Here is a 14,648-nt window from a genome sequence, read left to right as displayed (position 1 = left end):
CTATAACTGAAATCTAATGCATCCGAAATGTATTAAGTTTTACATACGTTACCTTTTTGTTTTTGCTGAATCTATTAATATGAATGGGACGATCAGTTATTTATAGCTTGCAAACACTGATTTCCTTTAAAGGAGGAAGGCCACAAGCAGACAAATCCTACCTTGATCCACAGGCAGTGTCCTGAACTGGACACTGGGACTATATGGCCCGGGCCCTTTGCTCGTGTGAGCACGTACTTTTACATCATATGTGGTATCTGGTTTTAAGCCAGTGAGTGTCATAGAGGTGTCTGCTGGAACAATAAGCTGCTCCATGGGAAGGAGGGGGATGTTGATATCCCTGTACAGAAGGGTATACTTGGTGATGACGCCATTTCTCTCGGCCAGGACCGGTGGCTGCCAAGACAGCTGCACTGAGGCGGGAGTAGTGCCTTCTGAGTGGAGGTTCTGAGGGAATCCAGTTGGAACTTCTTCAGGAACAGAAATTTCTTTCACTATCTCCTCCCCAAAGCCCACTTTGTTTCTGGCTGAGAGCCTGAAGACGTAGGATGCTCCTTTGTGGATGTCTGTAGCTGTGAAATGATCTTCTTTGTCAGAGAACTCAAGAGTCGTGAGCGGCTCCATATCCTTGCGGCCAAATCTGAGGCGATAGCCCTGAAGGGGTCCAAATGTGTCCACAGGGGGGTGCCACTGAACGAGAGCAGTGTTCATCTGAGTGTGGTTGATCACAAGCCGGGGTCTGCCTGGAACTGAGCACAGGGGATAGGGAGGTGAGACCAGCCGGTGCGGGTGCCCACACTTCTGTCACTGTCAAGGTGAGTACCCCAGTGAGGCAGAGAGGTACAGAATACATCCAGCTCTGAACCCACAGCCAGACATAGCAAGGCCACCAGTCTGCTTACAAGTTAAGAAAACAAGGGCATAAAATTACGTTTCCTGCACTCTGCTAGTATTACTCATAATTTTCACTAGTGAGAATACCGTAGCAAGCTTTCTGTGGTGAGGAATTAGTCCCATTAAGTACAGGATTTATTTATTTTAAATTTAAGTGAGATAGGTGAAGAGGGCTAATCTATTGTAACATATGATTTTTTTTTTTCTTTTTGGTATTGAGGATCGAACTCAAGTCCTTGTGCTTTCAAGGCAGGTGGCAGAAACACTGAGCTAAATCCCCAGCCCACCACAGAAATTGTTAAAGGAGAGTAAATTCTTCGTGGAGTACATAGAGAAAGATATCAACAAAATCAGGGTTTTCTTCAGGAATTTGTCGAAAGATGGGGAAAAGAGAAGGAAACACAATTGCAACCAAAACTAAACCAAATTGAAAGAAGACAGAGCAAAAGGAGGAAAGCAAAAAGATTTTTGAGAAACCGTGGAAATATGAAGAGGCAGTAAGTAAATGTCAATCTCCTAGACTATCTGCTTATCTTCTTCAATTTATGTAGCAGAAAGTTGCAGCCCAAAAGGAGATGTGCTCTGCCCACCACACGTCCTTTAAGAAATTTCTTATCCTTACCGATGGAGCAGTAGTCTTGGTTCCCGTGCTAGGCACATTCATAGCAAGCTTATATGAGTATATTCATACTAAGTTCATATAACTCAGCTAGCCTACACTGTATGAGAAAACAGTTCCTGAAGTTTACGGTGGGAATTATAAAGACAAGGTGTTAAAGGAAAGCCCAGGAACCAAACCATTATGTATTTACTGTTTTTCAGGGAAAAGACATTCAGACATTGCAACTGTCAACTAGAAAATTCTCACAGTGCAGCCCATACATAAATTGGAATGTACTTGAATTATTTCTTTTTATTTTAAAAATCAAACTCATATGTCATTTTAGAGAGGTTCATTTGTCTGTATTTACAAATTGTATTCATAGTTGATTTCAAACATATTTACTATCATTTGAGCTTTATGTGGCACTTTAAGGCAAACATGGGAAGGGCCCGTTAATTTCTGTGCACATGCATTATCTCTGCCACTCCCTATTAAAATATGAGCAAAGTGCTAAGAAGGAAACACGGGAATCTCTGCCAAGAAACATCTATGGCAAAACTGGGCTGTTGGCAGAAAATATTACCTTTCAACAAAGACATCCAACTGACATTTTGGGGTGGAAGTGTAACTATTTAAGCCTCACATTCAACAGAGTCATGGATTTTATTAAAATTTTTCCAAAATTCTGGCTGCAAGGAACCGCATAATGGTACATACACTGCACAGCTTTTGTCTCTCAGAAGCATGGAGAGCTAGGATAAATAAAAATACTTTGAATATATTGATAAAAACCACAGATGTAAATTATAATCTAATATTTCTTAGATGTGAGACTATTTTCTGCTGTTTCACTGTAGAATACAGTAGTAGGGTAAGATACAAATCTGAAGAAATGTATTTGCCAGTGCATTCTAAAAAAAACAAAAACAAAAATTAACTCAGTGAAAATATTCATCTGTTCTTCAGTAAGTCAAAATGAGGAAGGAGCAATGTACGCTGTTTTCCATGCTGGAGGGCTGGGACATAAAAGAAGGTTAGTTTGAAAGCTTTGAGGTTGATGTTCTAGAAATCATAGCCCCTCTGACCTACTGCTCCACTGCGGTGCCAGGAGCATCTCAGTCTGGTCTCCACTGCCACAAGCATGCTACTACTCCTTGCCCGGGAAGCAATCTAACTGAGCCTGAAATCTACGAGACAACCAGCCTGGAAGCACCAGGCAGCAAGACCGTAGGAGTTAACAAGGAAGTGAATACAGGGCCAGCTAGAGGAGCAACTTCTCACACTGCCTCAGGAGGGGCTGGCCACATGAAGAGACAGCCTACATCTCCATCGATGTATGAATTATAGAAAGAACACATGCAGCTTAAATGAGGGGTAGGGCTCTGATGAGTTGTGATCCTTCACCCAGGGGACAAGGAAAAGGAATTGGGAGAATTCTCTGGCATTCCATATACGTTTAAATAGAATTCTCCGGAAGCTCATGTAATACAACACAACCATTCCATTTGAGGCTCCCAGAAACTGCATGTGCGACACACCTCCTAAGTCTTCTCATTCGACATCACCTTATACTCTGGCAGACAGGCATTTGAGTGGGAAAATAAAGAACACATAGCAGGGGGGCTATGCCACCTAACACATCTAATTCTCTAGTTAAGAATGAAGACGGCACTACACAGGAAGTCTCGCTCAAGCTTCCTAATGCCCGAGAGTTGTTGTATGGGCTATTTTCAAAGGCTGAGCCCACAGCTGAGCTAATGTGGGCTGGAAGGAAGGAAGACTTCTACAAACCCTCAGAGGGGCTTCTGAGTCAGTGTTAGCACTGTCTCAATAAATGTGGTGGGGAACCAAAACAGATGCAGCTGAAAACGAGCTAGGCTCATTTATATCATAGCACAGACATTCTCCTTCCCTTTAGGTTTTCATTTGAGTTTTATTTTACATTTGCTGTGGTGAAGAAAAAAAGCTCCTTCATTCTTCTTTTTCTCTTATGATATTCTTCCCCCTTAAAAGCCTTTTAGGATTTCAGAAATGGAGCACAGGTACGAGTAACCCTGACTACGCCTTCACAATCACAATCTCTGGAGGGCACCCAAGGCCCTCAGTTCCAAAGCCTCCAAAGACACAGCAGCAGCAAGCAGGGAGCAGTCCCATCCTACTATTTCCAAATTCTTCCACATAACTGCCATCTTTTGATCATCCTTGAATATAGCTGTTCAGTATAATACTGAAATTCATGCAAAATCTAGAGAAAATGTCACACCAATGGATTTTTTCTGGTTAACTTAAACATCGAGGCCTCAGGCAGTAGACTAATTATTATGATATAGAACAATGGGAATATTAACAGAGAAGCTACAAACATGTCAGAATCATTAAAACATAAAAGCCCGTGCTTCATCCAAAAGCATCCCTCAGGTTACATAAATCTTACATGCATTAAAATGTAACCAGAACTTTCTTTCCAAAAATATGATTCGTTACAGAGCCTAGATAAAAACATATAATAAACAATCTCATGCTATCACCAGTAATTGTAGTGTAAAAGTAAAACATCAGGAGAACCCTTCATTTTTCAGCCACATAAACATGAGGATATTTTGGTGAAGCCTACACAATAAATTAACAGGCTCACTAACTGCATAAGGATAAACCATGATGAGGCAATGCTGACAATGGATGCAGTATCAGAAAAGGAAAGTTAGAGCTTTCCTGGTAAAATCTGGAGGTGTCCCTTTCATCCTAGGCTTGGTAATGATGAAGTAAATATTTAGGCATCTAAATTATAAGCACTTCTTATCCTAACACCCAAGACTCTGTTGATTAAGAAAGACCTAAAACTGCGAATTATCATTCCACAAGAATTTCATTTATGTATAAAATGTACAAGTCTAAGAAATATTTTGCATTGTGACTAAAGCGTGACAAACTGGCTTCAATGACATTTAGCTGGGTAAGGCAATTTCTTATTCAGTGATTCAGATACCTTAGCTATAAATTTTGAACTTTTTTTTTCCTCATTCCAGGACCACCATATTACAGACAATAGGAGTTTGGTGCTTCGTGGACGAAGTTATGAATGCAGTTATGAGTGCTGTCATCCTCGGTTTTAGATACAATTTCAGGAGCTTAGCATGGTCATTGACCATCACGCCCCTCAATGAACATGGACTTCCTCACCAGGAAGTCAAGTTAGTTTGATATTGTAGTATTCTCTAGAAAACGAAGAACACACAGCTCGTAGGCCTCTGCCTAGAAGATTCACCATCTGCAATCCTGCTGCTTGAGGCAGTTCCAGGTGGCAGGACGCGAGAGGTGCAAATCTTACGACATTTAGACAAATTTGGCAGTGAGCACAGCACCCAGGAGGGTGCTCAACACCACAGCTGCTCTTTGCTTCATGCCGTGACGCAGAGGTGTGTTCCTTAAAAGTGGGGGGAGAAGTGACCCGGGAGGAGTAAATCAAATCACAGCTTAAATGCTCCATGGGAGACTGCTATATGAAGGGATCAGAGGAAAAGCCCTTCGTAACGATCTCCTAATTTATCCGTTTTACAATGCCAGATCTTCCTTCATGCTGGTTCTTCCTAATGTGGCCAGAGTAAACCTACAGAGCGCAGAAGAGGTTTTGTTCGTCTGAAAAGAGCAATTTTATATTAGTTAGCTTTCTCAAAAGGATTTTGAGATTCTTCGTTTTTCTTTCCTGTTTCTCATAGTTTGCCTTCTTTAGAATCCTCAGGACAGAGGGTAAGGAGGAGAAAGTGATAAAAATAAAACAAAGTGATAAACAATCCAAGATGGTAGCTCTTCTAAGAAAGGGTTAGGTGTCAGAAAAGACTGACATCACTGTGTGGCTTCTGTGCCTAGAAACTTCTTTCTGGATTTTCACACCTTCCCATTTAAATCTCAGTTTAAACCGGGTGTGGTGGTGCACGCCTGTAATCCCAGAACTCGGGAGGCTGAGGCAGGAGGATCACTGTGAGTTCGAGACCAGCCTGGGCTACATAGTGAGTTACAGTTCAGTCTCAACTACATAGTGAGACACTGTCTCAAAAAACTCCCCCAAAAAACCAACAAAAAAATAAATCTCAGCTTAAATATCCTTCCTCTATAAGATTGCAGCCCAGAAGGGGTTTCTGATACTCATTATGCCTATATACCTTCGTTTTTTATTTTATCATATTCTGACTTTATTATATACACATTTGTTTATTAACTAAATAGTCTAGGTCAGAAAATGAACTGCATGGGAACTGATGCTTTTGGGGCAATGGTGCCAGACACATGCTAGGTATTTAAAAAGTATGTGCTATGATTGTTTGATGGGATCATTTAGATAAAGTATGTAATTCATATTTTTTTCTCCTGAACTAAGAAAAAAAATAATAAAAGTTGACCATAATGTGCTTCTTTCCTCTGATTTTATGATCGTAAGAGAATAACAGAATCCACTCGCACCACTTGGAACATCAGTGCCAGTTAGTTCGAGGCTCAAACATGCACAGATGTGCTTACCTGCCCCAGTGGTGGACACCAGTTTGGGTTTGCTGCGAGCCCCGTCTCCTTTTGTGGTGTAGGCTGTGACGGTGAGGGAGTAGGAAGTTTCAGGCTGTAGCCCAGAAATGATCATGTCCTGAAATGACACAGGAGAGTCACACTGAGTCACAACACGCCGCCAATGCCCTCGGTGAAGCTTGGCGATGCATCATCTGTGCATGCTCAGATATCCTCTGAAGCCATGCTAAGTAAGCAGTACACATCTCATGCCCGAAGCTCATGCTAGGGACATGTGTTTGCATGCTCACACTGGAGTTGGGTCTTCGGGGATCCTACGCAGCAACTTTGAGAAGAGATTAGTTAAAAACCCCAAATCTGGAGCTGGACTTCCTGAATGTTTGGCTCTAAACCTGACTTCTCCACTAGCTTGGCAACCTAGATCCAGTTGAGTTTCCCCCTCTGTACCTTCCTTTTCCTTCTGAAAGTTGAAATAATAACAGGTTCTCAGATTACTGGAGAATTAAATGGGTTCTACCAGGTAAACTGCGTAACTGTGCCTAACGCCTAGTGAGCATCCCATAAACTCACTGTTGTTTTATGCCAACAGCTTTCCCTGTACACCCACTGCAGTCAGCCCACAGACTGGGGACAGGGCAGATGCCAGTGCAATCTGTCCTATCACCAGGTAAGCAGTTTGCCAGATGGTTGATCTTTTGGACCTAGATATTCTGAGAGCCCAAGGATTTTCTGAGGACTCCAGGAACTCACTGTTTGCTAACTGTACAGACTATGAACAAAATTATTATACACTGAAGAGAATTTTCTGTCAATCTTACAGAGCAGGCCATAAAACCAAGAATATAACAGAATCTGAGTCCTGCAATATCACTAGTACGTATTTCAGTCTGACTAGAAAAGGTTCACTTTTGCTAACTACATACAAAGTTTCTTAGTTTTGCTTTAGTAAAGACCCAAAGCTGCGGAGGCCAGAAGACTAGATGACCTTTGAACCTGTTCCTCCAAACCAGAGCTTGTAGGATCCTTTAGTGCTGGCTACTGACCTGTTCTAGTGTTTTCTTCAGAGCCACGCATACAAACATACAAACATACCCATACACAAAGTGATACCAAAAATACTCTGGATTTTTTTTTCTAGCACAGCTGTTTTAAAAGTGAATATGGATAAATATAAGAAACTATACACTGTCACTGTATGCCACATCTCAAGGCAGGGTGAGTGTTAAGGGCACAGTCTAGACTGTAGGGGGCGGAGCAGGGTTTTTCTGAGTCAGGCTGTTAACAGGAACTATCAAACTTGACCGGTGATACTCAGGTTCAGTATAACAGCGTTTGACAAGAGCAGGAATATCATCACTGCAGAAACTGAAACACTTCAGAATCATCCTGAAGACCCACGAGAGATATTTTTCGGGCAGAACAATGGACTACTTGTGAAAAATACTTTCCTTTCAGGACCCTGAAGTGGTCTAATGTTTCTGAAGACAATAAAAGTATGTAAGCTATCTCATCTCTGTTTTCTAAATGAGGGCAGACACACCGTTCGTTCCACAAAACTGTGCTAGGTGAATGCTAATTTCTAAGGTCCCCTCAGATCGCTGCTGAGAAGCAAACAAGTCCAAAACTTACGAGAGAGGCTTGGTTCTACCACCAGGGCATCTGGGGTAAATGCACACCTGGGCCTTACCCAAGATCCTCATTCGTACATCTTGGTTGGATCATAGGTGTCCTTTCTCTTGCTCAGGTCGGTATAGGATACTGTAGGGAGCACAATTTGAAAATAGCAAATCCTCTCCAACAGGATAATCTCAACTGGACACACCTCTGTCTGCCAGGATTTCTTTAAGGGGAGGGGAGACTTCCTTTGCAGATTTCAGATCCTCAGTGAGGCAGTTCGGCTCATCAGTACCCAAAGTTCCTCCTGCTCCTTCTCTCCTCCTGCTGGGCCACCCCTCTGATCCCTGTTTGTGGAAAGCGGGCCTTGCCGAGGTCTTGTTACAGCACTGGTGAGCTGTATTTCTATCCAGTTTTGGAAAAGCTGTGTTAATGCTGAAGCCTGAAGTAATTATTTCTATGTAGCAAATCCCTTACTTTCCTGCTGAGCTAAAGCAGCACATACACTTTCAGACCGCTGAACATCTCCCTGCGATTACATCAGTTACCTCAAAGTCAGTGTAACAAACTTAGAAATCTTCCTAGACCACAGCCCTTGCTCACACAGTTGAACAGTAACCTATCTTTAATGTTTACCTACTGTCTTTGACCTCTTCTTTTCAATACTTGGTCATCAAGCTTTTGTCAAGTCTTCCTTTACAACATGGATCATAACTCTCCCTTTTTCATTTCTGCCACCCCAATTTGGCTGAATTTTGACCAATTCACGAGTAAACTACTAGATGAACTCTTCTCATTTGCTTTTCTACTTTGCTATCTTTTTACTCTAATTCATCACCAAAGTATTGTGTTTTAAACAGTAGGTAATGAATTCACTTAGTAGGTCCAGAAATGCAATCCCTTTAGTCAGTCATGACCAGTATTTATATAAAAACAAAGCCACCCCACCAAAAAGAGATATGGAATAGACTTAAATATAAAATGTTCAGAGTTTATTATGTGTTTATGGCATGCTTTCCTAAAACTCTTATTTCAGATAAACCTATGTGTGCACTGGACCATAACAAATATACACACTTCTCACTGTGAGTCACTGTTAGTGCTGGGATCCAAAAGACCCCCACCTGCAAAGGCTCCCTGTGCAGCACTGATCACTGACAGGCTTTTGATAAAGGACTGGGTAACGGCGCCTCTAACATGGCATTATGGGAAGGGACAGAGGCCCCCTGTGGGGCCCAGATGAAGGGAGTGGCCACAGAGAGAAGGCCTCAGGACTCTATCTGGCCCCCAGCCCTTTCCTTTCTGACTCTCTCCTGCTCTCTCCACTTCCAGACCACGATGACCAGCCTTCCTCTGCCACATCCTCCTGCTATGATGTTTCTGCTTCAACACAGGCCTAAAAGCCATGGAGCCAGCTGATCGTGGACCGATTCTCTGAAACAATGAGCCAAAATAAACCCTCTCTCCTTTACTCTGTTTTGTGACTATCACGGTCATGATCAAAGTTCATAAAATACTGCTACATTGTCAATCTATGAGAACTTATACTTTGGGCAGGTTTCCCAAGATTCAAACAAGCCTTGTAGTTTTGCAATAAATTCACACAATGAATGAAAGAATACCTTCCTTACAGACTTTATCCTATTTTTCATTTTAATGTTTTTGTCGCTCTCCAAGAATAAAGAATTAAAAAACCTTACATCCCTAGCTTTAGGATTTTGCCAACACTGTGCTATCATTTACTTCTTAGCTGTATTTATAAGGAACTTATGCAAAGGTTTCATTTTTATCCAATTGGCAAAGGTCTCTGACAGCTGATGGCATCAGTTACAACTGCATCTCTGAAGGCTTCTGCTGTGCGTGTTAAATGCCGTTTATTCCCATGTCTGATGCTCCAACACATACACACACACATACGCACTTTCTTGCTCTCTCACTGACCGATCCAATCTCCTGTCACCCCTTAAGTTGTGCAGTATGCTTCAGTGTCTCTTCGATCATCATGACCTATTGTTTCTGAATTTGTAGCTCACAATAACACTGATTCTCATTTCCTAAAGCACTATGGTACCTTTCTTCAGGCCATCTCTTCAGCTATATTTTACAGAACTACTCAGAACTCTGCGTGTGTCTAGCTGTACAGACTGCAAACACTTGGCAGGCAGATGCCACATGTGTTTGTGCCCTGCATCGCACATAGGTGCTTAATAACAAGATCCACCCATCTGAATATATTGAAAACACATTATAACGTCCTCAGTGAGGTGCTTCGTGGCATGGTCCACCTATTTTCATGAAAATTTATTAATAGAACAGCCGTTTCTAGAGGAAGTTAAATCAATGCCAGATCTACGTCTTATTACCTACTGAATATGAAACCTGGGATAGGGATTATGAGCAACTTGTGTCCAACAACTTGACATCTTCAATCTGTGAGGCGTCCTTTCAAAGCACACCTCCTCTGACTGTGTCACAGACAGTTAGTAGCAGAAATCAAAAGAACTATCAGGAGCCCGTGATTTTTATGCAGCAAGCAGCACCATGCTGATTTCACAAAACAAAAGCCCAAGCAAAAAGTGCACCCAAAGTAAAGAAAACTTAAAAAGAGTTTGTTAGTTCATGCATCCAAGCAAACCGTGATGACAAATTTAAGCAAACTGTGAATAAGTGAAAGAATGACACATGAAAAAAATAGTAGACCGTCTTTATTTTGACAAATCAGTTAAAAATTACTCACATGTTCAGTAGTATCATCAAATTCCCACTGAGATTAAGAAGGTTGGGAGGAAACAAAATGAAAAGAAATGAAGAGAAATCTATTGCTTTTTAAAGGCAACTCTGCCTTACTTTGATTACAAGAAGGAAAATTAACTAACTGAAACAGTGTATACATAAATTTCCAAAGAATATAATGTGCTATGATGCAGTCATCTTCATGTACAAATGTACAACTGGGACATAAAATTAAATAAATAGGCTGTGTTATTGTTGCGGTGAAAACCAGCCATATATATATTTAGAATTCAACAAGGTATAGCATAAAGCTAATGCTTGGAATTACATCCTATTTTATGGCATTTATTTTGACTTCTTTCCCAAGTTACACACTTCAAGTTACTATTTAGATTAATATATTTCATTTTACTGAAATTGTATATCCCCAGTGAAGACCTGTGATATGTAATGAAGTTTCAATGAACAAACGGTCAAAGAGAACAAATGAGACGCACAGGGAAATAATAAAGAAATTTGGCAGTTAAGAAAAGCCAAAGTAGAAGAGAAAAAAGAGATACAGTTGAAATTATGTAAAAAAGAGATAGAGTTTACATTATGTAACGCCATTAACAAAACTTCACAAGGAAGAATTACAGAAAGAGTTCCAGTTTTGTAATGCAAAATACCTAACATGTACTGAAGTGGCCTTCAAATAAATCCATACAGCTGGATTGGGGATGGATAAGTGAGCCACAAACCTGGGTCTTTTTAGTTAGCAGGTTTCGGAATTAGAGCACTGGAAGCACTGTTGTGGGCTGACTTTCACAAACAGTTTAAAGCTAAATATTGTCCTCAGTTTCCCATGGATAGTTATTGCCTTCTTATTTTCAGAGGGAGAGAAACATGTAAAATTGAGCAACTTGGGGTAGTAGTTTAACTTGGCTCATGGCCTTTCCCACTTCCACACAAAGGTGAAGCCACCATTTTCACCGCTGTCCTCGCTCTGCCTGTTCAAACATCAACACGGTAAATGAAGGGTTCCAATATTCATAATTCCCCAGGAACACGTGACACAGAAGGGAAGCTAGTTCATGGCTTACGGGTAATTTCCAGCATGGTAGCTGTAAGTGAAAATCTTTCTTTTCCTTTCAGGAAAATATGTGGAATACAGTATATTATGTGACTGTCTTTGAATCACCTCTAATTTAGAAAGAAACATTGAAAAAATTCAGTGATTTGTTTTAAAAACCTGATCACAAACCCAAGTTGTGAAAGTATGGGTATGCAGCGTAGCACTAATATCAAAATAATTTTTCACATATCCAACTATTCATTATTATTTTTCTTATTTTGGCTCAACACAGAGGATCCCATTTATTCTCTGGGAAATTCTAACTTTTGTTATTAGATTATCTTCATTGTCTGGGACCTGAAACAGTATCTGCCATCAAATATGCAATTTGATGAAGTACGATGTGACAGCCTGGGCATCTTTCTCTGATTAAAAATGTCACCTGATTTAAAGGAAACACAAGTATGTCTGTATGTCTGTCTGTATGTATATCCCCTTCTGCTTACAAAAAAAATCATGTCTGCTTTTGACTGGAAGTCATACATTTAAAAATTAGTTTAAATGAATTCCAAGCACCTTTAGCACAGCAGAATGCGGATCCTATCACCCAATGCTGCAGCTAAAAATTCTTCCTTTTGATTAAATCAATCCATTTTTCTTAAGAAAGGCAATTTCAGGCAGAGGTGTAAAGAGCTGAATACTCGTATACTTTCAAAAAACAGTGACATGCTCTTAATCAGACTTGAGGGTCATTACATTACTTGATCTCCCTTGTGATCATAAAGGTAATTACCATGGGAAGGATGATGGGGAAAAAATAAGAACCAAGGCAGATCAGGTACAGATGCAAATTCCCAACGATGAATGTGATCCTCGCTCATTATGAATGTGTATCATAATACACAAATCCCCAATCATGAATGTGATGATCACAATTTGTGCCGATAAACTTAATGAATAAAAAGTAAAATAAATATTGGTAGGTGTCAAAACCTAGAACGGCGTACGGGCTGAGTCTCAAAGAAATGAAACCGGGGCCCATCTCGCAGTACAGACTAGCATGAACCTATCATAGGAAAGCCCAAGTAGGCCATGCCAGGGGCTCACCTGCGCGTCAGCCAGCATGACGTCTTTCAGCATGGGCTGGCCCTTGGGCTCCCCGTTTTCCATCCGCACATAATGCACCTGGTAGCCTCTGATCTGCCCATGCTGCTTGTTGGGCACAGGTGCGCGCCATGAGACTTTAACGGAGGTTGAGTTGACAGCCTGTACCTCGACTTTGCGAGGAGGACCGCTAGGAACTGGAACAACAGCATCGGATAAAAGAAAATGACAGGCACTCGTCCCACCCAGTCAGAGCACCTGCTTTACTTCAAAACGGGTCGACCCACTATGTCTCCTTCGAAGAGTACAAACATTTTCAACCAATGAAAATGCTCAACCAATCTGCTCTACCTTTTAAGAAAAGATCAAAAAGCATGACCAATGCAAAAAAACAAAATGGAAGAAAAAAAGAGTATCAGAGAAATAGAAAAACATGTAAAAAAAAATGTACAAAAGCCAAGGAAGATGCTTTGAGGTTCAAAGCATTAAAGCACAAAGAGGTATTGCATTGAAATAGTAACAAAAACAGATTGTTGATTGTCGTGTGTTTTTAAAGGTTTCTTTTTAAATAGCAGAATAAAAAGATTCTTGATTATATGCATTGTCTTCTGTTTTCCTCATATCAAAGGTATTCCATACAACAGATGCCAAAAATGGAAAGGTTGGAGCATCAGTGTCTTTGAAATATACAAGACAAAAAGGCAACAAGAAGAAAAGAAGGCAGTTTTGCAAGTGAACTTCAAAATGTAAAAAGAAATGAATACAAAAAGCCAAGAAAAACCCCGAAGACTTTAGATGGAGCTACAGAGAGAGGCTGGACTGCAAGAGCAGAGGAGCAGAGTCCTTCTGAAGGCAAGAAAGTCACTGCCTTGAGACTGGGGGAAAAAATGCTCAGGACGTAGCAAAGACAGGCCTTTGGCAAAAATACTGAAGTGACAGCAGTGTTGCATAAGAAGACGAGCAGAGAAAAGTGGACAACGTTTAGCCTATCACAAGACAGCAGACCGAGACTGTCAAGAGGGTGCAACCTGACGCAGTGGAGGCAACATACCATCTTCATCGGATCGGATCGACACGGGCAAGCTCTCAGGGCCAGGGCCGACATCTGTGTAGGCAGTCACAGTGATCTGGTACTCAGTCCATTTTTCCAGCTGTTCCAAAAGGTATTTGGTAGTGTCCGCAGGAATTCCCAAAATCTCATGCGGCTTGTCATCTTCCCCGTCCACGGCCGTGTACTTGATGGAGTATTCAGTAATAATGCCATTCTGCTTTTCCACTGGTGGAGGCTGCCAACTTACCAAAATACTAGTGGAACTTGGGCTGGTACAACTAATGTCTTGAGGAGGAGCTGACGGCTCTTATTTTGGTAGTGAGTTAAAGGAGGATTTGAGTGAAAGGACAGGAGTGGTTGGAAAAAAAAAATGATAAAACAAAAGAAAAGGCAGAAATAAATAAACGAACAGTAAGGGCAACCAAATAAAAATAAGGCTTAGAAACTTAAAAGTTTAAAGACAAATCCATGTACCTTGGCTTAGTAATATGAATAAACCAAAGAAATGAATAAATGACCAAACATAATTGTTAAATCATGGGTGGGGGGGATGTGTGAAAATGAAACTTTGAAATAATTGAGCCTCAAATACAATTACCTACCTGCAATTTACATTCTTCCGCTAAACAATCCCTCAGCATTTCCCAACCCCATTACACCGACTGTCCAGCCCCACCACACCCCCAATAATGCACATTCTTGTCTTAAACGTGAAAGTCTCATGCTAAGGCCCAGATGTATTCTAAATTCTCATTTCTGCATTCTACAATGAGGACAGTTCCTATACAGGATTCTTCGGTGTGCCAAGTTACAAGGACTGTTCGAATGCCCTTCCACTGGTCCTAAGTCAAAAAGAAATGAAAGCCCAGCAAACAAAAGGGTACACCCTACTGAACAATAGAGCCTGCCCAACCAGTCCTAATCAAGAGCACTGCCCTAACACTGACTGGAGTCCAATACAGTGAGCATGCAGGACTGAGACGGGAGGAAAGGCATTTTCCAGGGTTTACCTACCCGAGGGGAATGTCAGGCTTGTTGATTCTGACTGTAACACGTACTTACCCTATGTCAGCTTTCAG

The 14,648-nt window shown here is 41.1% G+C and overlaps 1 protein-coding gene across 12 annotated transcripts in view; it reads right to left on the bottom strand.

Moving 5' to 3' along the window:
* The window catches only part of Ptprd (protein tyrosine phosphatase receptor type D), a 290,150-nt gene that overhangs the window by 155,530 nt on the left and 119,972 nt on the right, over positions 1 to 14,648 (bottom strand). For 8 of the 12 annotated variants that reach the window (XM_010630988.2, XM_010630991.3, XM_019208469.2 and 5 more), the window contains 5 exons: positions 13,570 to 13,875; positions 12,522 to 12,715; positions 10,365 to 10,391; positions 6,014 to 6,131; positions 162 to 749 (listed from right to left, as the gene is read on the bottom strand). The exons of 3 other annotated variants lie outside the window; for them this stretch is intronic. In XM_010630988.2, coding sequence (XP_010629290.1) covers positions 162 to 749; positions 6,014 to 6,131; positions 10,365 to 10,391; positions 12,522 to 12,715; positions 13,570 to 13,875 — 1,233 coding nt within the window. The remainder of the gene's footprint in view (positions 1 to 161; positions 750 to 6,013; positions 6,132 to 10,364; positions 10,392 to 12,521; positions 12,716 to 13,569; positions 13,876 to 14,648) is intronic. One more of the 12 variants, XM_010630993.3, reaches the window with a different exon arrangement.

This window comes from Fukomys damarensis, unplaced genomic scaffold (assembly GCF_012274545.1).
Source record: "Fukomys damarensis isolate Sample0158 unplaced genomic scaffold, DMR_v1.0_HiC HiC_scaffold_31, whole genome shotgun sequence".
Lineage (NCBI taxonomy): Eukaryota > Metazoa > Chordata > Mammalia > Rodentia > Bathyergidae > Fukomys > Fukomys damarensis.
The sequence above is the reverse complement of the archived record's forward strand: the minus strand, read 5'-3'. Positions and strand labels throughout refer to the sequence as shown.